We start from the raw sequence: 23208 nt of genomic DNA, 5'->3' as shown, positions 1-23208 counted from the left end.
TGCTGGACGAGGATGTCATTCCCATGATAAAGAACATAGTACTTCAACTAGCAAGTGACCTGAACCCTGGGCAGGGTGAAGCAGTGATGAGCGAATGTAGGCGGGAGGCGCTCGTGGATGAAGCCCTTCAAGCAATCGACGGCACGAAGCCGCACATCCTGACAAAACTGCTGATGAGCATGGGATGCTGCAGTATGGCAGATATAGAGGAAACAGGTTAGTCTTGGTACCGCGTAGAAGATATTATGTGTAGCATTATTTGTGAGTGATCGGAACCGGAGTTAACTGACCTGAACTGGATTTCCTTCAACAGGAGATGAAGATACCGAAAGAAAGAACGGCACTGCTGTGACACGCTCAAGGAAACAAGCAGGTAAAAACTTTTGTTGTATTCCTGAAATCATGGAAGGTTCAGTGTTTACAAAGCAAAAAAGGAACTCAAACTCGTTGTGACGAACTGCAGCTAGAGCGGGGGGTGGTGGCGGAGGAGATGATGATTCTGCACCACATGGTACAACCTCAAGAGAGGCCGTGGTGGGGCTGATGCAACTGGGTGGTGAAGGTGGAGGAGAGCAGAGAAGAGAACCAGATGACAACAGCAATGCAGATTCTCCACCAACTATGAAGACACGAACATCAGGTAGCCGGCGCCCTGCGCGGTGAACATATGGGAATTAAAATTGCTAAAATTAAGGGTACTAACATAAATTTTGTAGGAGATTGCGAAACGGAGATGCAAACCATCCAGACTCAGGCAATAGGGGAGCGTGAGGTCAACGAGGGAGCAGGTGTGTAGCATATCGTAACCCTGATTTTATAAGAGTTGTACGTGGGCTTGCTCGTTTCTGTGAAACAAAAAATTGTGAAACACTATGAGGGTGCGCTGAAGCTGTAGCAGTTGCAGGTGCACGAGATGAGGGGTCAGCTGATGCAGAGGTGGGAGGAAGCATCACGAAAGGGGGCGCGGTGGGCACAAAGAGGGCGGCTATGCATAGACGCCTAAAGCCAAGAAGAGAAAGAAAGAAAGTTCGGTTCCTTGATGAAATACCTGATGGCAACATGGGAACTGACTGTGGTCAAGCTTATCCCGCTCTCGAGAGTGAAGGTAAGTTGAACAGCATAGATAGCAACGGGTTTCGCTTCTTTTATTATCGGTGACAGGAGGAATCATTAGAGTTGTCTTGTTGGTTACTTGCAGCTGCCAGGTGGGCAATGGTGACTGTACCATCAACAAGTCAGGCAGAGGAAGAACGCTCAGGTAGCCCAGGTCTGGGGGGCAGCAGTGGAACGATTGTTGTGCATGAGAGGAGGGGAACTACTGAATCAGATGATGGACAAGCTTCGAATGGTATGATAGGGGTAACTTTATTTTGGCAATTCATATGTGGGAGGGGATGTGGCGAGTAGTAGAGTAATGTGATGGTTTGAATGCAGCACACGTGATTGCGAACCTACACAATGATGAGTCCATGCAAGCTCCGATACATCAGAGCACAACAGCGACTGAAGGTTGGATATTCGAAAAAGTTGTGGATTTCAAACTTTTAGTAGTTGTTCAATTAACCAATTTATAGCAATGTCAACAGAACCCGTTGCCCCGGCAAATAATTCCATTGCGGTGCAACCTGGGTTACAGCAAATGAAGGTTGAGATGGAAGGTAAGTACCCTGGCGAATTAGGTCTTCATCACGAACAGCCTAGAGCAGAGCATGTCGTTGCTTTCTATGCACTGTTCAAGAGGTGTGCTGATGAAGTTCTGCTCGGCAAGTAAGTTGTCACAAAGCTGATGCTTCGTTCAGAAAGTAACTTTTCCGGCAGTTTGGTGGAGCTGACATAAGTTTTTCCGTGCAGGAGATGGTTCATCCATGACTACCCAACGTGGATGATCCTTACAGGGGAGGAACTAAAGGAGCAGCTAGGTCCGGATGGAGCTGTTGACAGGCTTGGCATGTCAGCAATTTGGAGAGCTGTAATGTATGTGGAGAACAAGATGTACAAGGGATCAAACGTCAGGTGGCGTGCGATCCCCAATCCAAACCTGGCGGTAAAACCCCGAACTACAGGAGGACAATTCGCTCCAGTTTTTTTATTGCAAGATATGTGATATATGATAAACTGACGCAGGTTGAAATTATGAAAGTAGAGCGCCCGGATAACATAGACTTCCAGTATGTTAGGACGATGATATGCGAGGAATTTATAGGGTACAACCTATAGTCTGTGCGGCAGGTGACTGAAATCATGTACCGTGTCTTGTTGGTAAGATCATTGTGTTATGTTGTGTATTGACAAACAACTTTTGGTTGCAGCTGCTAATGCTGGTCCCTCTGCTGGAGACGTGGTCCGTTTATGCAATCGACCTCAAGGAAAGAGTTTTGCAGATCCTGGACCCGACCGATGCAACATCGATAAGGAATAAAACAAAGGAGATCCACTGGAAGAACGGCAAAATAATTCTTAGAGGTCTAGTTCGGATCATCAACGAATGCATCCCAACCTGGGAGATGGACAGGGTCGGGTGGAGTGTTGGGTTCAAGATAGATTTGTACGAAAGTTGTGCAAGGTAAAATAAGAATCCTAGCAAAGCAGAAGCTGAGTCAATGTGTTATGAACCTAACGGGAACTGACTGATTTTGTTTGCGTGTGCTTGCAGTGAGGAGTCGGCCATGTACTGCGTGCACATCCTGAAGGAGTACAATGGGGTTGGGCTGGAAAATGAGATAACCCCGGTAATCTTGAAGATGAACTATATGACATGGTAACCTGGTGTGGGGAGTATGGTAGCTTGGAACTGACAACATTTGAAATGTGCTTACAGGCAACTGCGAAATACCTACGGAAGAAGCTATGTTATGAGGTGTGCACACTGCGACGAAACAAGGGAGAGCTGCCGGCGAAGATGGCAAGCATGAGGCCTTCAAGGGCTGTGGATGAGAGCAAGCTCATCAAAATTGACTGAAACCTCAAGATTGAAGTGGAAATTTGAAGGTCGAAGTTTGGAAGATAGTTTTGGTGGCATATGGTCGATGAGAAGGCGTACGCGTGACTGGGGTTGAGAGCATTCTCATAATGCAGCTAGAGCTATGTTGCAAGTTCTGCTGACAACCTAAATCCCCCCCCTAGTAGATATTTGGTCGACGGGTTGGTACCCGTGTAGACCATAGGCGAGCGAACGAACACCCCCTTTATTAAGACCTAGTGGTTGTAATATTGGTAATTCAGACTTGCACAAGTCGTGTGCTTAGTGGGACGGTAGTTTGCAATTTACATTTGCTTATGGCTCCGTGATGGCGCGTGCGATCATGCATCTGCAAAAAGTTGGGTTGAGACACCTTGTCCCGGATAATCTAACCTGGAGCACGGGGTATGCACTCGAGCTTGTTGGTAAGACTTTGTCCATTGTCGGACATATTTGACAACATTACTTCCGAGGGGGAGTCCATGCGTCATCGTCAGGACATTTGCATACATCGGTCCAGGCCATTTATACTATTTAAATGAATTAGTTGGTCAGCACAGCAGGCATGAAGTATAAAATTGTGATAGGACGGACAGTCATTCGGAGCTTGATTACTTGCTATACCTTGCAGTTCAGACAGATGTACATTGCCCGTGGTGGGTGCGGGTTGGGAAGGGTTGATATATGGCATGGATTAATGTAGTCGGTCCATCCCAAAATTCTTGACATATAAGATTGTACATACGGTTGTGTGAAGTCATGTTTCAATCATAGATAAATTCGTATGTAGACTAGTTGAAGACCGGAATTTTGGGACGACCGGAGTACATCACCGTATGCAAAATAAGAAGCAGATAAAACCAAACAAGTAGGTTCGTTGATAGGTAGCATGCGAATTAAGGGCGCGGTCTGGTTGATAAAAAACTGTACAAGCCAGTAACAAAGCTCGATAACAAGGGATTGGGCGGGCTTCAGCCGGCGCAGGCAGCATTAGCAGATTTCATCAGATCAGGGGGCGAGCTACACAGCTGCTGAGGATGTTTGGTCCTCCATTTCCGGTGGTGCCAAGATACGCCACATGATGTCTGCTGGAACAGATGACTTGTTCCCTTGCAGCCTGAACAATTCGTAGAATGCAAACTGCCGAGTTCTGTCAATGTTTGCCTAGACATAACAACCAAAGGGACAACCATGTGAGATAAGGAGGTAAAACGGACTGGGACGATGAGAAAGTGAAGGCAGTTAGCGGGGAGTGTCATGCCACACCTTGGTCAATGGAACCCTACACTTCTTGCCGTCGAAATGCTTCAAGAGGAGAAGAACGCATACTGCAGAGTCTTCCCTGTGGAATGCGGCAGGAGTGATATAATGAGTTTTGGAGATTTGGGCAAGATGTGGTCCGGGGTTGCAAATTGAAGCGTACCTGGTGATGAGTGTGTCAGCTACACGTTGGTACTTAGTGGACCATTTTGCTTTATCAACTGGCCACCCAGAGAAGAACTCTGTTAGACATGTAAACAGCCCGTCATGGAGTATTGAAATAGCAGCCTCGTGCCTCGCTTTAACTGAAGGAGTACAACCACTGATCCAGACATTGGGTCCAGGACATGTATGGTTGACGTAACCATGTCCCAGATGTATAGGACGCAACCATGAGACATTGACGATGGTACATAAAACTGGTGAGGGATAAGGTTAGCGAAGAATGGAAATTGGAACAGTAAAGAATTTGAACACATATGAAAGGTGGAAGGTGTTAACCAGCTGGCAAGCATGCAAAGGGTACATGATTTCCGAGCCAATGAACTGGTCCTGTATGTGAGCTAGACGAGTGTAGTCGTGTCCTGCCAGAACAAGTGTCTGCAAGCACATATAAAGTTAAATCAGGTTAGTATTGTCCACAGAAGTAGGAACGAAAAAAAAGCTTGTCGATGGCAGCGTCATACGGCGAAATCAAGATCCATGAAGTGAGCGTAGCTCATGTAAGGCTTGTCGGGGTTATCTTCCATGTACAACTGCGTGAACCGTCGCAGGAGAGCAGAAAATAATTCATGATCGAGCTCGATTACAGCAAGTAATTGATGGCTGACGTCAGCACCTGTGACGGAAAGGTGGCGTGGGCTATTGTGGATGATCCAGGGACTGACACCAAATGACAGAATGGTTAGCGCAGGTACGGGATGTACTGAGGAATCAGATGTTCGGACGGACCTGTTAAGAATTTCAGGACTGGCGGTGCATGTGAACTCCTGGAGTGATTGCGTGAGGGGGGACCCTTTCGCTGGTGGGGGGAAATATCCTTTCATCCATGGATCAGATGCAAAACCAGTGGCGGTTACATATTTTCTCCTGGGAATGGCTCGAGTGGACGTCCCGAACAGATGAACATGAGGGGCTTGTGGAGGGAGCTTTTTGTAACGGTCCACCAAGGATAGGGCGACTGAGGCAGCAAACTTCTTGATGCTCTCGAACATCAGTGAAGCGCTGCCGGCTGGGGCAGTGTCAGTGGAGGCAGGCCTGGCCCTCTTGTGGACTTGATTTGCGATCGGGTCGCTGCATGCCCGCTTAGCGTTGGTGTTAGAGTTGAAAACGCCTGAGTCAATGTCAACTGTGTACAATCCAGAAAAAAGAGTTCAGTGCGCACTGAAGAAAGAAGAAGGAGGAGTTTAGTAAAGACCGGTAGTTACCTTCTGGATCGAACATGTCAAGGCGCCGGCCTAGGATCTTGTTACATGCTAGGGTTCTGAACTGGGCATTCACACCGGATGGCGGTTCGGTATTGCGATTAGTTGCTGCGACGGTTGGTGAATAGCGATGAAGGTAACGGTCGGAAGAATCACACTCATCTCTGACAGGGCAGTCTGTGAAACCTCTTGCTGAACAACAAACACATCGGGACCGTATGTTTGCGAAAACCTTGTCCGTGAATTGTATCATGTCGGCTTGAATGTTCTGCATGGCATTGTTGATGTGGAGAAGGGCCCGAGCGTTCTGTTGACGCATTAGTATGGCAAGAGGATCTCCAAACTACAAGAAGAGGTGGGCTGCATCAACTACATCGAAAATGTAATAATTGGGGCAGAAGAGAGAAATCAAGTTATGAATCTGGTCTTACCATCTGGGGGTAATGTCGCTGCACATGCTGACTGTATTCCGAAGCAGTGACTTTCCGAGCCGGGGTGAGCGGTGATGCAGAATTCCCGGCCCGAGAAGGCTCGCCCGGAACATTCACGCGCGACATAGTATGTGAAACACATAAATCCTTAGGGCGGTGTGGTGAATGGGCAACTTCACGACGTCGGTGGACAGAGCTAGTGAAATTACCCCTCGTATAGCAAACTAGTGAAGAGTCCCTAAGCTGTCGCACGTAGTCATGCAAACGAATTAAAGGAGAAAGAAAAATAAATTGCAACAAGGTACAAGTAGTTCGTGCCATACCGGAGCGGATGAGTACGTATATGGGGAAGAGCCAACATCCGTTGCCATTGTGATCATGCGCCGTAACGTGTCCTGGTCAAAAACACTTATCCGAGGCATTGCATCATGCTTCTTGTTGAAGATCCCGAGATCCAAGTTGTCAAGGAAGAACACCTAGGAGGAGGCACATAAACAGAGGAGATGGTTAGTTCAGTTCGCAGCTTGGAGGTAGCCAAAATTGGATATTGTGGACAAAAAATGTACCTGCAGGAAGAGATGACAGTCGGTCAAATTGATTGTCTGTGTGCCCATAGCAATGTCCCTCCTTAGCTTCATAACCGCGTCGATCAGGCATTGCAAGACGTACTCACACCAGTTGAACTGTTGGATCATTTCAGGATTAGCTAGAGCCCCCCAGAAATCAATTGTGGTGTAATTGTGCTTCGTAGACGAGGCTAGAAGATGTCCCATCGCAAATATGACAAAAGCTATCTGGAAACAATCCTTCTCCAGCTTGCCAGAGTCCTCTATTATATCCCTCTTCAAGAAATCCTCTGTTGCTCTAAGGCTGTGAGCTCCAGCTTGGTCCATCCTAAGAGTGCGCTTGATGAACTCAACTGAATCAGGGTTGATGTCTGCATCACGGCCTTTGACATCACGACTGCCAGCCGGTACTCTGAACACCTTAGCTACATCCTCTGCCCAGAACCTCAACACCTTCTTCTCGGTGATGCATATAGCACGCCGATGCACGTCTACCTTGCTCATTAACCAAGAACTAAGTCTAAGATTCAACTTCTGGTACTTATGTAGCTTAAGTATACCTCCAAATCTGATCTCCTCCACCAGCCACTTCTTGTACTCGGTAAACCCCTCGATGACACTGACGACTTGCTTCACAAAGATCCTTGAAGTGTATGTCACACCTTCCTTATTCAGATCTGAACCCTGGATCTGAGGGGCATGGTGCTGGTCAACTGCATCATCATCTCCCTCGCAACTCCCGGAGCAAGACATCTGGTGGCAAAACAAACGCAGCAAGCATGAGAGACAAGCATCAAAAATTGAGCGGGGATGGAGGGGCAGGATTATTGTTAGAGGGAACCAAACCTTGGTAAAGAAAATCGTCAACCTGGAGGAGAGGAGCTATGGTGGGTGAGGCCGGGTGAGGGTAGAGATAGCACCGCCAGAAGCACTGATGGAGGTGGGTGGTGGTTGGGGCAGCATTTACACGGACCGAGTAAGGTGTCTCCTGACTGTGTAAATGCACTGGACAGCAGGTAGATGTACACGATGGGATAAACCAGAAACAAACTTCTAGCGTGGCAAATTCGAGATAACATAATATTAATACGTCTAACAAATGAAGCCTGATTACATGGGGATCACACTAGAACTTAATAAAGCAGTGACAGCGAAGCTCAACTTGACTACAAACGTGAGGACAAACTGACTCTGCGAACACACTATGCCCTGAAATGTAAACACAGAGCAGTACACTTGCGGCGCTACTAATACTAAGCCCGGACCACATTACTACATTCAGTGAGCTGCTGCGTGTGCACTACATCACTTGAAGTACACAATCGCCAGAATGAGGACGCATATGCCCAGCATGATGACGGTGATCATAAGGTTGGTGGCACTGAGCATGATAGCAACCCTGGACAAATCGCCGCTCGGCGCCGACGGCGTGGCGGGGGCGCAGACTTGCGGGGCGCATGGAGCAGGCTGTGTGCCGAGTTCCTGCCGAAGAGTGCGGTGAAGTAGTCCAGTGGAAGGAGGCGATGGCGGGGCGAGCAAAGCTCGAGCGCGAACGGCCTCCAGTACAGCACGGTACGACTCCTGCCATTCGAAGAAGGGGCACTGGCCAGACTAGGATGAAACCAAACAAAAAAACACGGAATAAGAACAGGATGTGCTTTGAAAGGAAAACTAAAAATTCAACATCAAATCCGGAGATTAAGATTTAGGGATCTCACGCTCCGGAGGATGCACTTGTAGTAGCGGTTCCCAGGCCTCTTCCCACCGGACGAGATGTCGGTGAGCACTTGACGACCGCAACGGGGGCAGGGAATGAGCGGGAGCGGATCCGTGTCAACGGCCTGGGGGATCGAGGACGAAGACGACGCCATGGGTGGTACAGAGTTGGATGCGGTCGCACAGTGGATTGGGGAGGGGGAGGGGGTGGGGATGGCTAGCGACTATCTGTCGATGGGGAATAATAAATAACGCGGAGGCTTCGGGGGGAAGATGCCGGTGACGGCCCACAATCGAGAGTACAACGGTCCACCTAGCGTGGTGCAAGACCGAGATCGTAGAGTGCCAGAGTTGTTGGGCCAATTTAAGGACTAGCGCCAAACCATGCAGGAACTGTGCAAAACAGAGCGCCCATTCGAAATACCACGTTAAATACTACTAGTGGCGGGCATCTCGAGGTGGACCGGCGGCCCAGATAATAGTACTATCTACCAGTACGACCCATTTAGCATTTTCGCTTTTGGAGAATCTATTTTATTATTTTTGCCCAGAGCTCCACAGACGTTATTTCATCATGAAATTTCGCACACACGAAGATAATTCAACAACGTTTGTTGCCAAAAAATCAGATTTTTTGAAATTTATTTACTATTTTTTATTGTTCACAAGGATGCATTTGAGCTCTGTTTAAAAAAAGGATGCACTTGAGCACGAGTGTAGAAACTTCATGGCCAAAAGACATGTTAGTGTCAAGCCCAAAAGAACTGTTTGTGCTAAAAGAAACAGTCATAGTAGAGGATCAACACCATCCCCCCCCCCCCCCCCCCCCCCCCCCCCCCCACCCAAAAAAAGTTGGGGAACCAAGTCTTTCTGGAGCATCGATTTTGTTGTTTTTTTCCGGAGCTCCACGAACGTTATTTCATCACGATATTTTGCATGCACGAAGATAATTCGACAATGCTTGTTGCCAAATAAATCAGATTTTTATAATTTGCTTACTATTATTTTTTATTTCATTCTTCACAAGGATGCATTTGAGCTCAAGTGTAGAAACTCCATGTTCAAAAAGGACATGTTATTGTCAAGCCCAATAGAAACTGAAACTGCAGCACTGAAAGAAACAGACATAGTGCGCATCAAGCTTTCAAAAAAATAGTTGTGCAACCAAGACTTTCTGGAGCATCGATTTTGTTATTTTTGCTCTGAGCTCCACGAACGTTATTTCATTATGAAATTCTACACGCAGAAACTCCATGTCCGAAAAGGACACTGTAAAGATCAAGCTTTCAAAAAAATAGTTGTGCAACCAAGACTTATTGGAGCATCGATTTTGTTATTTTTGCCCTGAGCTCCACGAACGTTATTTCATCATGAAATTCTACGCGCAGAAACTCCATGTCCAAAAAGGACATGTTAGTGTCAAGCCTAATAAAACCTTCCTACACAAAGAAAAAAAATAAAGTTGCGCATCCAGGGAATCGAACCCTGGTCAGTACCATGGGAGGGTACTATGATGCCTCTACACCAAATGCGCTATACTTGTTACAGTTCTTGAATTTAAATCATGAAATCCTCAATCCCCCGAGCAATGGAAGAGGCAGCATTTTGGGTCAGTGCTCTAAAAAGGCAATTTTCGGGGCATCATTTTCCCCACACAAGCCAAACAATTTATCCTTTTTTCCATGAAAATTTACATGTACATGTGTAATATAATTCAGATTTTGACATATAAGAAACGTCAAAAGCACAGTATCCCCATCTCCACTCTTTTAGGGAACACACCCTGGCAAAAAAATAGATAAAAACTCTCAAACTTAGCATTCAAATAAAATGACACTTTTATGTTAGAACAGAATGTTGATCCGCACAGGCTGACTAGTTGACGAGTACTTAACTGCTTTTATGTTAGAACATAATGTTGATGGGTTCGTGTTCCAGTTCAAGTTTGACAATCAATTCAACCAATAAAACATGGGTTATATACCACAAAAATGCCTAATGGAAACATTTTTATAACACATGACATTCATAGTTCGGTCAAAATGGTCAATTAAAAATCACGAAATATGAAAATGACATGTAAATTGGGATGGCTGTACCACTCAAAATAAAAATAAAAATTCAAAAATAAGACGGGACATGACAAAGGGGATTGCTGTTATTCTTTTCACCACCTTCAACATGAGCAAAGCAGCAATGCAGGAAGCACAACTAGGCATCAGTCCTCATTTTTGGCAGGTGATAATATTTCACCTCATGCAATCGAAGCTTGCAAGAGCTCGACCCAAACCAAAAGAGTAGCAACCGCATCAAACCGGTCACGAAAGAGCAATCTGCCTTCAGAAGGCTTCACGCCCTGTTGCAATTTTCTAGAATTCAAATTATATATTCCCTTCTATGATGTGATCAATCGCCTTCTACAACGGTTATGATTTTCTGAAGAATGGTGCAATATAAGCAGCGCTGGTACAATGCTGTCGCATTTGCCAACAAAGCTATAGCAAAACTCAAATCCGCCACGAAAACACCAGTCACCACAAGTTTCAGTGCTAAGATAGGAACTTTGTCGCAAGTACTGACGGTGATGAACTCTGACAAGGATCAAAAGCGCAAATCATGGGTGCGGATAGCCAGGGGGGTCCCATGGTCCAGCATCGTAGCGTTTCTCTCTGTAAGAATAGCCGCTGTCGTAGATGTCTTGCAAGCCCATCCCAGGAGTTGTCATAGGTCGTCCGTAAGCTCCATGTCCGCTGAAACCTAAAATTATAAGTATGATATGGGTTAACCACAACAGATTTCGATGACTTGGATGCAAGTGAGGAAACAAAACCTACTAGGTGGCCTTCTCTTCTCAATCTCAGCCCTAAGCTTCTCAGACTCCTGAGCCATAGTTACAAGATCCTTCTCCACTGCCTGCACCTGTGCCATCAGCTCTGCCTTTGCATTCTTTTCATAATCAAGAGCGGCCCTGCAGTGATATTAATAATTAGCTACTCTTACACTAAAGTAAGAAGGGGGGGGGGGGGGGGGATCAAAATACAAAATTAAATTCCTCATCTGAGCCACCAAGTTAGATTGACAAAAAAACAGCATGATGCATCTACTAAACCAGAAACGCAGACCAGAATGGTTCAATACCTCGTACGAATTAGTTCCTGTCGCAGACCATCTCGTTCAGCTACCATGGCAGATATGCGCTGCTTTTCAGAGTTCTGATGCTCAACCTCCTTTGTTAGACCCTGCACCTTTTCAGTCAACTCTTGCCTCAAAGACTGCAGCGTGCCTACTTCAGATCGTAGCTGCAAGCCATCTTGCCTATGAGGTTCTAAAGAGCGTAGCTCAGCTTCCAGCTTCAGATTCCTCTGAGTCAGCTCCCTCGATTCAAGTTCTTTCTCTGCGCGGAGCTTAGGTATAGCCTGACTCGAGGAATAGAGATCTTCTTTCAAATGGGACATTGCTTGCCTGAGTCCAACAATTTCATCCACCAGATGTTGGTTGTCATCACGGATTCTGCGTATCTCATCACGGCGGCTAGACAGCTCTCCCTCGAAGCAACGTGGTGAGATAGACCTTTCTCGTGCAAGTCGAGGAGGAGGACCATCACGAAATCCTCGCGGTTCCTCATAGTACTGGCGACTTATGCGGTGCTTCCCTGCCATTTATAGCCCTGTAAAGAATAACCGGAATGTTAAGACAAGAAAATAAGAAACTCACGTGTCAGAAATGACTTTTAGAACCACATAAGTGGTTGGTTTCCTCATTGTTTTGTTTGGTGATTGTTGAAACATGACGTGTACCACTATGTATTTGTCCTATATTTGTTTCCTGATTTATTTATTTTTCCAAAAACAACATGGGACACACAAGTGCGTTGTCATAAATGAAACAACTGACACACACAGTCGCTCAGTCAGCGCCTATCTCAGTTTCAAATTGTGAATCGTTGTCAACTTGGTAGTAAGATTGCCATTAACTTCATTGATATTTTAGCATATATGTACAAGACAGTTAGCCTTTGCCTATGAAGAATGCATCATTAGCAAACATTTAAGGAAACATACCTTCATTGCACACAACCTCAGAAGACAGCATTGATTACTTCTTTTGAGCTTAAGCATCTCCAGAAACAGGCTTATGGATTGCGGTGGAAATAAGCTCCAGTAGGGGGAAGCTCTGAAAAACTGTTTTTCATTTTCTTTTTGGCTTACAGAATTCAGGCTTCTTTTCTGTGTCAACTAATGTAAAGTCTACAATGTCCCTGAACTTTAATCACATCCTTTTGTTAGATAATTTCGTTTTTTCCATTATTTAACCGCAGAAGCAAAATAAAATAAAACTTCAGCATAACAGAATTTCAGTTGTGTCATATTTTGACGTAAGCAATAAGTTGCACGCATCACACATGCTTTTCGATTGCACAATAGGCTGCATTAATATACATGCATTAACAGTCATATGCGAATCAGATACATCACATGGCAGTGATGGCACATCCCCCAAATCAAATTCAGATGACTTCAAACTATAATTAAATGAACGAATGCAGTCCCAAACAAGTTGGGGTAGGCTAGAGGTGAAACCCATAAGATCTCGCAACCAACTCATGGCTCTGGCACATGGATAGCAAGCTTCCACGCACCCCTGTCCATAGCTATCTCTTTGATGATACTCCAATCCTTCAGGTCTCTCTTAACGGACTCCTCCCATGTCAAATTCGGTCTACCCCGCCCTCTCTTGACATTCTCCACACGCTTTAGCCGTCCGCTATGCACTGGAGCTTCTGGAGGCCTGCGCTGAATATGCCCAAACCATCTCAGACGATGTTGGACAAGCTTCTCTTCAATTGGTGCTACCCCAACTCTATCTCGTATATCATCATTCCGGACTCGATCCTTCCTCGTGTGGCCACACATCCATCTTAACATACGCATCTCCGCCACACGTAAATGTTGAATATGTCGTCTTTTAGTCGGCCAACACTCAGCGCCATACAACATTGCGGGTCGAACCGCCGTCCTGTAGAACTTGCCTTTTAGCTTTTGTGGCACTCTCTTGTCACAGAGAATGCCAGAAGCTTGGCGCCACTTCATCCATCCGGCTTTGATTCGATGGTTCACATCTTCATCAATACCCCCATCCTCCTGCAGCATTGACCCCAAATACCGAAAGGTGTCCTTCTGAGGTACCACCTGGCCAACAAGGCTAACCTCCTCCTCCTCACACCTAGTAGTACTGAAACCGCACATCATGTACTCGGTTTTAGTTCTACTAAGCCTAAACCCTTTCAGTTCCAAGGTTTGTCTCCATAACTCTAACTTCCTATTTACCCCCGTCAGACTATCGTCAACTAGCACCACATCATCCGCAAAGAGCATACACCATGGGATATCTCCTTGTATATCCCTTGTGACCTCATCCATCACCAATGCAAAAAGATAAGGGCTCAAAGCTGACCCCTGATGCAGTCCTATCTTAATCGGGAAGTCATCAGTGTCGACATCACTTGTTTGAACACTTGTCACATCATTATCGTACATGTCCTTGATGAGGGTAATGTACTTTGCTGGGACTTTGTGTTTCTCCAAGGCCCACCAATGCAAAAAAAAAAAAGAGTAGATGACAGCCATTCTTGTAAATTCTAACAAAAATAGCTTAACTTGAGCATGAGTATGATTCCCAGGTATAAAAACAATCATGTGATGCTATAAAGGAGAAGACGTGCCCTCGACCAACTTTTTCCTGCGGTCGAGCTGGTCGGAAGTGAGCTGGAGGCCGAGGTCGAGCTAAGCAGCACCTAACTGGAGGTGGAGGACGAGCTGGGAAGCAGCAACACATGGGTCGACGTCGAGCTAGCCTGTAGCGAGACGAGGTGGATGCATTTGGCAGCGTCGATCTCCTAGCGTAGGAGACCCGTGATGTTGTGAGAGAACAACGAGATAGCCATGCAGGGTCGGGTTTGGGAACAGGGAGGCAAGCGGTGGCATACGGAGCCACGGAGGTAATTTCCTTGTAACTCGGAGGGCATTTCTGAAATTGATGAGGCGAGAAGCTCGGAAGACTGGGTCCGAGCAGTTTCCTGGTTTCAACAATTTTCTGGGTGGTGGGAAAAATATTCTCTAATGATAAGAGGCTCTGCATTTTGGGGGGTTTTAGCTCTCTTGGCAAAGCCTCAAAACAAGTGACCCTAATACATAATTATCACAGCATCGCAAGAGCAGATTGCTAAAGAACATCAATCAATTATCACAACAAAGCAATACGCATGATTAGCATTGGTTATCAGTTTATCAGCAAACCACTATGATTCTCTAAAGATATCAAAAACCACATGGAGTTATCTTATCACAACAAAAACATGCTTTTCCTTGCATGCTGGCATATTTGGCTAATCCACAATGCCAAGATCTACAAACATATTCAGGCGTCTTTCGCAACCTCGCATTGCAATTTTGTCCATGAAATATCTCTCGTGGTGCATAGGGCTAAGCCTAGGTTCATAGACAGGTTGCTCAGGTGGATTGCTTTTCTCCCACCTTAGATTAGTCTATGATCCTTGTATGTTCTGGCCTTGTTGATCTCTGTACATGTTATCTCTATAACATAAAGTTAAGGTTCTGGACTGCAATAGCCTGACCGCTACAAGATATCAAACATATCAAGACTAGAGTACACAATTTTTTTCTTGCAGAATTTTAATTATCGCTGAACAAAAACTACTTGTACCATTTACCATCAACCAGATTGATACAGAGCGTAGCACTGCATCATCACAAAACAGCAACTTACGGGAAACAACTTACGCTATATCTGCCGTAGGGGGAGTAGTATGGCAACCAGCAGAACCCGAGCTTAATCGATCTCCTGGAGTGAGACGCCGGTGGCTGCGGCACCCCCAGCGGCAACGTCACCAGCGGCTGTCGGTGGAGGATCAGAGGGGAGGAGCAGTCAGGGAGCGGTGGCTAGCAGGGGAAGTCGCGCCCGCCCTGCAATGGAGCAGCGGAGGACCGCGAAGTGGCAAAAACGGCGGCGGCCGGAAGCCGCGCAAGGGCGCGGGCGCGGCGGCGGGGGTCGGGATAGGGACGGGCGCAGAGTAAGAGAGAGACGCGTTGGGGGCTGCACTCGGCTTGTTTTGTGGCTAGGCATTGTGAGCTGGCCGAGCCGAGCTCGAGCTCAGAGCGTCCCGAGCCCAAGGCTCGCTTTCCTTTCCGTTCTTGTTTTCTTTAAAAAGTTGAGTCACGCTCGGCTCGATTTTCAGGACCGGGGCCGAACAGAGCCACCAGCCCGTTCAGCTCGGCTCGATTCTAAAGCCAACTCCAACGGGATCACCCAAAATCGATTGTGCATAAATGTTCGGGTGGTACGAACACTCTTAGCATGTACTCTCTCTGTTTCGAATTACTTGTCTAGATTTGTCTAGATACGGAAGTATCTAGTGCATATACAGTCGAACTTGACAAATCGAAACCCCTCAAATATCCGCGGACGTGGTCGGGTGCATCCGCTGAGAGTAACTGGTCACGTCTCAAATTTCCTTCTCTGCATCCGAGTCTCTCACATTTCATCTCCTAAATCCATACAAAACCGCAAAAAAAAAAAACTACGTACTACGACAGGTAGCTATGATTCGTCGTCGGAGATGTCCACGACGTAGGTGCCGGGCGCCGGATGGACGGGCGCATAGGAGGGCTCCAGCTCCTCCTCATCCATGTATGCGAGCATCTGGTCGACTTTCGCAGCTTGCTCTGCGTCCATCTCCTGCCGACGACTACGCATGGCCTCCGCATCCAACTCCAAGCGGAGGGAATCGAGGATGGCCTACTGGTCCGCCTGCAGATACGCGTCCCCAGCGTCCCCCACGTCCTCCTCCGGCTCCTCCTCCTCCTACTTCTCCTCAATCTCATCCTCCTCCAAATCCTCCTCCGGATCCATCACATCTAGAAGTAGCCCCCGCGGCGACCTGGGCTTCGCGCCTTGCCCGGGCCTGCTCAAGGAGCTGCATCCAGCGCTCCGGCATTAGATATGGGTAGCTCCTTTACCCGACGGTGTGGGGGCATGGCTACTAGTGGCGGCGGACGACGAGTAGAAAATGGCGGCGATAGCAGACAGGAGGGGGAAATGTGGACGGGTAGGGTTTCGGTGCGGGCGGTCGGCTTATAGCCGGGCTAGGCACTACATGACCCACCGGAACGGCGCTACGCGGCACCATCGGTCCGACGGTAGAAACGAGCTTCAGACCGTCGGGTTTCGGAGTGTTTTCCTGTGTAACCCTGGCGTCAGTCCAGCGTGTTGGACGCGCCCGGGCGCCCCCATATCCGCGCCATATTTGGGCAAGATATCAAGGGTGCCAGCCAGCTCGAGCGTTTGAGGCCCGTTTAAGGTGCCCATCTGGGTCGCATTTTCGTGACCGGTCAATGACCGGGTTGGACAGCTCGGGCGTTTGAGACGGGTTTGGGGTGTCCGGTTGTAGATGCTCTAACACAACTCATCTAAGATGTTCAAACTAGTTAGGACATTTGGGATCCCTCAAACGGCATCGAACTGAGGGGAGATTTGGGGAGTCTGGACATCCACCACATCGAATCCATCCAAAATTGAGTCGGAGCACGCGTCATGCCACTCCTCCTGGCCGAAAACCTGCCCTTCCCGTTGCTTCCACCCCAATCGCCACCCCCCACACACGCCTTTCCATCCGTTGCAGCAATGGAGCCACCGGAGAAGCTGGAGACGATGTTCATTATCCTACATGCCCTGGACCGGAGGAGGTCGCCTGCAAGGTTGGGTCGCATAACACCAACGACGGTGCTTCAGAGTGCAGAAGAAGGCAAACAAGGTAGTGGCGGGTGGTCAGGATGTAGCTCGTCATCCAAAGCGCATTGTCGTTGCTGGTGCTGCTCGACCAATCGCAATGCCTAGTCTGCCAAGCTGAAGATGTCGTACTACTACGCCGCCTAGTATCTCGATACGCCTGGCATGCAACAATGGTCGCAGCAGACCATGGCCTCCTTTCAACTTCGGCCGACGAGCGTCATTCATCGTTGAACTCAATAGCGGCTACATCTTCACGGAGTCGTGGAAGCATGTTCGGTTGCAGATTCCCGTTGTGGAGCCCTCAACCATTAGTAACCGGTCATTGTTTGTCAGAATGCCTCAACCAAGCACGACAACGAAAAATGACAAGGTGATGATGAACATTATCCACAATGAAGGCGACAACGAAGATGGACAAGTGCATGACTCGCAACCGAAGCAAAAGTTGCAACTAGGCATCTAGCCGTCGGACGCTCAGTAGGTATACACTAAGCAGCCATACTTTGAGTCGGACAACAACTGGCCGCCAGGTGTCGATCTAAAGAATAAGAGAGGAACCGCCTACTCGAACAAGGAAGATGATTTGATGTGTGAAGCATGGTTGGTCACTAGTGTGGATCTGTTTCATGGTGCGGAGGGAAAGGGCACGCCATTTTGGCAAAGTGTGCATGATTGGTTTCATGACCAAAAGTGCTACGATCCCTACCGCGCGGAAGTGATCCATGATCTCAATCTGAAGTTGCTAGTCCTTTATATGTAGATTGTCATCAACATCAAAGTATAATTAAGGACATGATTGCACTTTCACTTCAACAAAATACATACCCCATCTGTCTCAAAATAAGTGTCGATGGTGTAGTATAGTTTTAGTACAAAGTCGTACTAAATCAACAACACTTATTTTGGGATGGGGGAGCATGCAACAGTTCACAAACTCATGACATGGTAATATTTGTCCCACCAACCACTCATCCTAAGAAAACATATCACATAATGCTCTCCTAAGGCCCATAAAGGTGACTTAGACATGCAATAGATGTTTGCACATCACCAATAGAAAATTACACCATAACATAATGCCATAACACTGAACTTTACTCAATTTCATAAGTTACAAGCAACAAAGTTTCTCCCAAGTCCTCAAGAATGTCACGAACAACTCACAACACATCATATTGATCATGATCAGTGGGGTAATGATATGAATTACAATATAAACATGCAAAATTTTCACCAATAAACCACTAAGCATCAACGACCAAACATCAAATAACACCAGGAAGTGATCTCAACAACAAATCCAAGGTAATAGTTTTATAGGTTGGAAAGTAGGGGTGTATGGAGGCGATGATGGAGATGGTGCTCGACGATGATATTCCCCATGATGAACGGAGTGATGGTGATGTCGATGGCTTTGACTTCCCCCACCCGAAGGGGAAGGACCCCGACAGATTAGCCCTATGAGAGTGTAAAGTACCCCCTTTTGTTTCTTCCTTGAAGATGGCAGCGAAAAATCAATTATTTCTAGAAGTTTTAAGGTAGTATAGGACAAAGAGTGCTAGAGAGAGGCGGAGACGGATCCGGCTTGCCTGTTGCCTCCCTGTGCTCCCATTTCATCCTACGGTTGTCTTTTTTTCTCTTTTCTTTCTAATCTAATCATCTTCCCCCTGATTTTAAGGGGGTGGGACCGGGACTTATTTTGTTCCAATCAAATCAAGCCACGTACATGGGAGCACGGATGGGCACACGCCGGGGGAGCAGGCAAGTCTCGTTCCGGCGGAGACATGCCCTATGGGCCCCGCACGACCACTTGGAGGGACATATTCGTAGAAAGAATGGTTTTATGACTCTTTTTTTGGCAAAAAATATCTATGGTAAGTATTTTTCATAAACCATGTGGCCGACGGATTAGAGGGCTCCGAACCCTTTTCTGACAGGTGGGTCCCACTTGTAAGAGTTGACTTGGCAAAAAAAAGGCCACGTGTGCGTGCCCCTCTGTTATGCATGAATGCATTACATGTGTACAACTTTGTGTGCGTTTTGAGGAGCAGTTTGGGGCGGCGGCCTTCGCCAGAGTCCAACGGTGTTTCTCATGCAGCCGCCCGAGCACCTAGAGCTTCCTCCTAGACTAACACGACATGCACGCGAGCGCGTCGTCTCGCCACCTTCCGTCGACAGAAGCTTTGCCGCTGGAGGTCGACAGGGAGACGTTGATCGAAGTTCCGCCGCTAGAGCGAGCTTCAATGGCGAGTTGAGGCGAGGCTCCCGCGCTTCATCTTAGTGATTGGGGACAACTCGCCACCTCGTCCTCCAGGGGTGTGTAGCAGCTCCGTCGGGCCCGACCGCACTTCTGGTTCCGTGCCGAGCCGCCCAGCTGGCTCCCGTCACCATGTCGCCGAGCTACCACGGACGAGCAGCTCGTCGCCTCCCCATACCCATCACAGCATGCACCCCAAAAGCACGAACAGAGCACACGAAGGCAGCGCGCACACAAGCACACGTCACGCACGCACGCCGGCAGGAGCTCACCACGGTGATGCGCGCGCGGTGCACGAGTCGCAGTGCTCGCTCTGGTGCGGCTTGCTGGTCGGCCGGCCGTAAGGCCTCGCGGTGCGTGCCTGGTTCGAGGCCTGATCTGTAGAGTGGGGCAAGGCGGATGGGGTGCTAGCGAGCGGCGGGCCGTGTCAGCAGGGCGGCACGACGGAGACGAAGCCACGGCGGGAGTCGAGGAGGAGGGAGCGCGGCGGGGAAGTGGGAGAGAGGAGGGGATGGCTGCCCGAGGGAAGGGATGGTGGTGATGGCGGAGGACTAGTCAACGCACACAGGTGGCCTTTCTTTGCCAAGTCAGTTCCTAACGAGCGGGCCCCACCTGTCATATGTGATGGGTTCTTCCGTTCTTGCATTTTACTCCATCTGCAACTGCAAGTGACCAAACACGGCCGATATATCTCCCGAACCCAACCACAGCGGAGGCAGCATCAATCAAACCCTCCTCAAGGTGGAAAGGTACTCCCAACAATCCGGCGTCACTTCCCCTTTCTCCCTCTCCCCCTCCACCTTCCTTCGTTCCCCACCGAACAGACCGTCCTCCTCATGGCAACAGAACCTCTGCAGTGCAAGGTACCTCCCCCAAACCCAGCACTGTCACTCTCGCTCGCCGTGTTATTATTACTCGAGTCTTACCCTCATGGTCTCCTTGATTTCTTGGCGTGCAGACTCTGGTGCTCCGGGTGTCCATCCACTGCGAGGGATGCAAGAAGAAGGTGAAGAAAGTGCTGCAGAGCGTCGATGGTGTGCTGTCACCTCAGTCTAGTCTATCTATCTCCAACATTTTCACTATGTCTTCACTTCTCCAATTATTTTGCTTGCTCCTGTGAATGGGATTTTCCTCTCATTCCATAGATTCGCCTTTTTTCTGAAGGCGTGTACAGATGCGACATCGACGCCCGGAGCAACAAGGTGACGGTGGCCGTCACCGGGAACGTCAGCGCCGACGCTCTGCTCAAGAGGCTCCGCAGGTCGGGCAAGAATGCCCAGCAGTGGCCGGAGCAGCAGCTGGCCGTAGGAACCCAGAGACCCGGAGAAACCAAGAACGACTCCATCCAGCCAGACAAGCCCGGTGGCACTGGCACCGCCCACAAGCCGGCGTCCGGCGACGCGGAGACAAGCGCCGCAGGGCAGAGCAACTCCAAGGCCACCCCTGAAGAAGATCCCAACAAAGTCGCCCGCGAGACCGTGAAGCCAGCTCAAGACGACACGGAGAGCACCAACGCGGACGCCGGCGGCGTCGACGATGTCAGCCATCGCAGCAAGGAGCCCACGGCGGAGCAATGCAACGGCCCCCAGAGGAAGCGGAAGCAGCTGCGGCCGGAGGAGGAGAAACCGGTCGATGCCATCGCCACGGTGGTGGTGGCGGCAGCATCGGACCAAGGCAGCCACACCTGCCACTCGCCACCACACCTGCAGCAGCAGCCGCCGCCGGCCTCGGTGCACGTCCTGAGCTACAGCATGGCGCGGCCGAGCGCGAGCGCGGCATACTACGCCGCCGCGCCGGCGACGGCAGCGCCAGACGCGAGGTCCCTGCCGCCGCAGGAGCTCCCGTACACGTACCCACCGTGCTGCTACTACTCGCAGCCGTCGCCTTGGGCGCCGCAGACGGGCGCGGCTTCGCCGGCGCGCTACTCCTACGCCGATCTTTTCAGCGACGACAATGCCAACTCCTGCACCGTGATGTGAGGGAGCTGTAAGAATTGGCTTAACCTTAATTTACCGTCAAGTTAGTTGAGTCTATCTAAGGATAGTTAGTAGATTGTGCTACTAGTAGAAACATCACGAGGTTCTGATGTTCATCACGCGAGTCCAGGCTCGAAGCAGTTTGTAAGGTGACATTTCTTGTGCTTGTGATGACCCAACTTTGTAAAATTGTTAAGGTAACCTGGCCATCAGTGTCTTTAATTGGTCAGGTTTATCTTTTCCTCTTTTCATTTTCTTGTTGTATCTAGATGCAAATTATTTGCCAAATGTAGTGAGATGGCTGCCTTGGCATGAATCCTGAATTTCTCCCAGACTTTCCCAAAAAAGAAATACTGCCAACAAGTACGTTCAAGGAAGGGTAGTTTGTCATGAGCTCCGTGATTCGATTGCATGAGAGTTGGTTGGAATGTGATGATTTGGCAATCACAGTTTTGGTCAACATGTTCATGTCAAGACCGACTTAACTGCCGACTCCAAAAACAGAAGACTGCCTTAGCTGAATCAGTGTTTTACGTCACGTAAGAAACCTGCATGATGTGGATTGACAGGACTGTAAAGGGCGAAGTGAACATGTTGCTTCTGATTGCCATCGAATCGAGACAACACTTTCCATGCATTAACCTGATCATGATCATAAAATTTCACCTCTGATTTACCCTGACTTGTCCCCTCTTAATTCATTTTTCGTGCCTTCAGAAAAAGGGAACAAGAGAAGGCTCGAGTTGACACTGTCCTCTTCCCCATTGAATGGCCTAACCAGAGCAATGACCCAGCAAAAGCAACACTAGATTCACCTTTTGGCACGGCAGGATATGCTGAAGCCAACATGGCAAGTGCATTTATAATGATGCAGAGGGCAGTGCATGGCAAGACCAGCTTTGGCCTGGGCCGTGGTGCAGAGTGACCATGACCATGACCAGAGGCCAGCATGCTCAAGCAGAGATTTTGCATCCACGGCTCAAGACATCTACTGCTGCTAGTACAGCGTGTTAGGATAGAGGCAACAAATGTGAGAAATCCATGTTGGATCAAATTGCAACAAGCAGCTTGAGCAGCCGAGCATGAGCTTTGTCTCTTGTGGTAACAAACAGGCAGTAGAACTAGCAGCATGGTATGGCGCCTCTCAAGGACATGGTGGATCCGAGGCTGTGGTGAGACGGCAGTGAATTTAATGGTGGGTCCACATGAACAGAACTTGAAAGCAAGTAAATGGGGTACTACACCAGTAGACTGTAGAGCTCAGAAATTCAGCCTTTGCTTTCTCGAAAGAAATGTTATACGGAGTACTACTAGAGCGAAACTAGGAGTTGTCATAGGCTGAATGCCTAATCCTGGACATAGTAGGGGCATGCCTGTTTCACTGAGCACCGATAGGTTAAGAGCATCTCTAGGACTCTAGCCGAACCCTCAACAAGAGGTTAACACCATTTGACAGTTTACATCACCAAGCGACTCTGCCACAACCTGAATTAAGCCTCACCAGATCGTTATTTCATCGGATAATCGTTCCCGTGATTTCATTTCACCCTCCTGGAATCGATACACTACTTTTACGATCGTGTAGCACGGTAGGGCCGGCCATAGCCCACGGGGGAGGGAGAGACATTGCTCCTCCAATCGCGCGAGCAAGTGCAGCTATGGCCGGCTGCTTAGCTAACAGGAGTCTTGTCACGTCAAGCCGATGGCAGGCCAGGCTATCAGCCCAGCGGCATGGCACTGCTACAGCGGGCTAACGGAAGGGGAATCAGGGCCGGGCAGCGGCGCAGGTCAGCGGATGTATGGTCACCGAT

At 48.5% G+C, this 23208-nt stretch overlaps 2 protein-coding genes across 3 annotated transcripts; one reads left to right on the top strand and one right to left on the bottom strand.

The window, feature by feature from the left end:
* Positions 1–10387: 10387 nt before the first annotated feature.
* Positions 10388–15466, bottom strand: LOC125514784 (protein FLX-like 3). Of its 2 annotated transcripts, XM_048680144.1 has the most exons (5): positions 15157–15466; positions 12418–12619; positions 11495–12023; positions 11191–11324; positions 10388–11113 (listed from the first exon to the last, which is right to left on the bottom strand). In XM_048680144.1, exons 3-5 carry the CDS (start codon positions 12013–12015, stop codon positions 10971–10973), a joined length of 798 nt encoding a protein of 265 aa, XP_048536101.1. In that variant the 5' UTR covers positions 12016–12023; positions 12418–12619; positions 15157–15466; the 3' UTR covers positions 10388–10970. The 2 variants fall into 2 exon arrangements, with proteins under 2 accessions (XP_048536101.1, XP_048536095.1); XM_048680138.1 differs by lacking the exon at positions 12418–12619.
* Positions 15467–20118: 4652 nt separating this feature from the next.
* Positions 20119–21685, top strand: LOC125534685 (heavy metal-associated isoprenylated plant protein 35-like). Its single transcript, XM_048697841.1, has 3 exons — positions 20119–20284; positions 20380–20455; positions 20586–21685. The coding sequence occupies exons 1-3, from the start codon at positions 20258–20260 to the stop codon at positions 21398–21400; spliced, it is 918 nt and encodes a 305-aa protein (XP_048553798.1). The 5' UTR covers positions 20119–20257; the 3' UTR covers positions 21401–21685.
* Positions 21686–23208: the final 1523 nt, after the last annotated feature.

Source organism: Triticum urartu, chromosome 1 (assembly GCF_003073215.2).
Source record: "Triticum urartu cultivar G1812 chromosome 1, Tu2.1, whole genome shotgun sequence".
In the NCBI taxonomy this organism is placed as follows: domain Eukaryota; kingdom Viridiplantae; phylum Streptophyta; class Magnoliopsida; order Poales; family Poaceae; genus Triticum; species Triticum urartu.
This window is presented reverse-complemented; position numbering and strand designations above follow the sequence as displayed.

Coding starts and splice junctions, on each gene's coding strand:
- LOC125514784 (XM_048680144.1), bottom strand. CDS start 12,015: ATGGCAGGGAAGCACCGCATAAGTCGCCAGTACTATGAGGAACCGCGA. Junction 11,325..11,494: donor CAGGAACTAATTCGTACGAG/GTATTGAACCAT, acceptor ATATCACTGCAG/GGCCGCTCTTGATTATGAAA. Junction 11,114..11,190: donor TGAGAAGAGAAGGCCACCTA/GTAGGTTTTGTT, acceptor TTATAATTTTAG/GTTTCAGCGGACATGGAGCT.
- LOC125534685 (XM_048697841.1), top strand. CDS start 20,258: ATGGCAACAGAACCTCTGCAGTGCAAG. Junction 20,285..20,379: donor CAGAACCTCTGCAGTGCAAG/GTACCTCCCCCA, acceptor CTTGGCGTGCAG/ACTCTGGTGCTCCGGGTGTC. Junction 20,456..20,585: donor AGTGCTGCAGAGCGTCGATG/GTGTGCTGTCAC, acceptor TTTTTTCTGAAG/GCGTGTACAGATGCGACATC.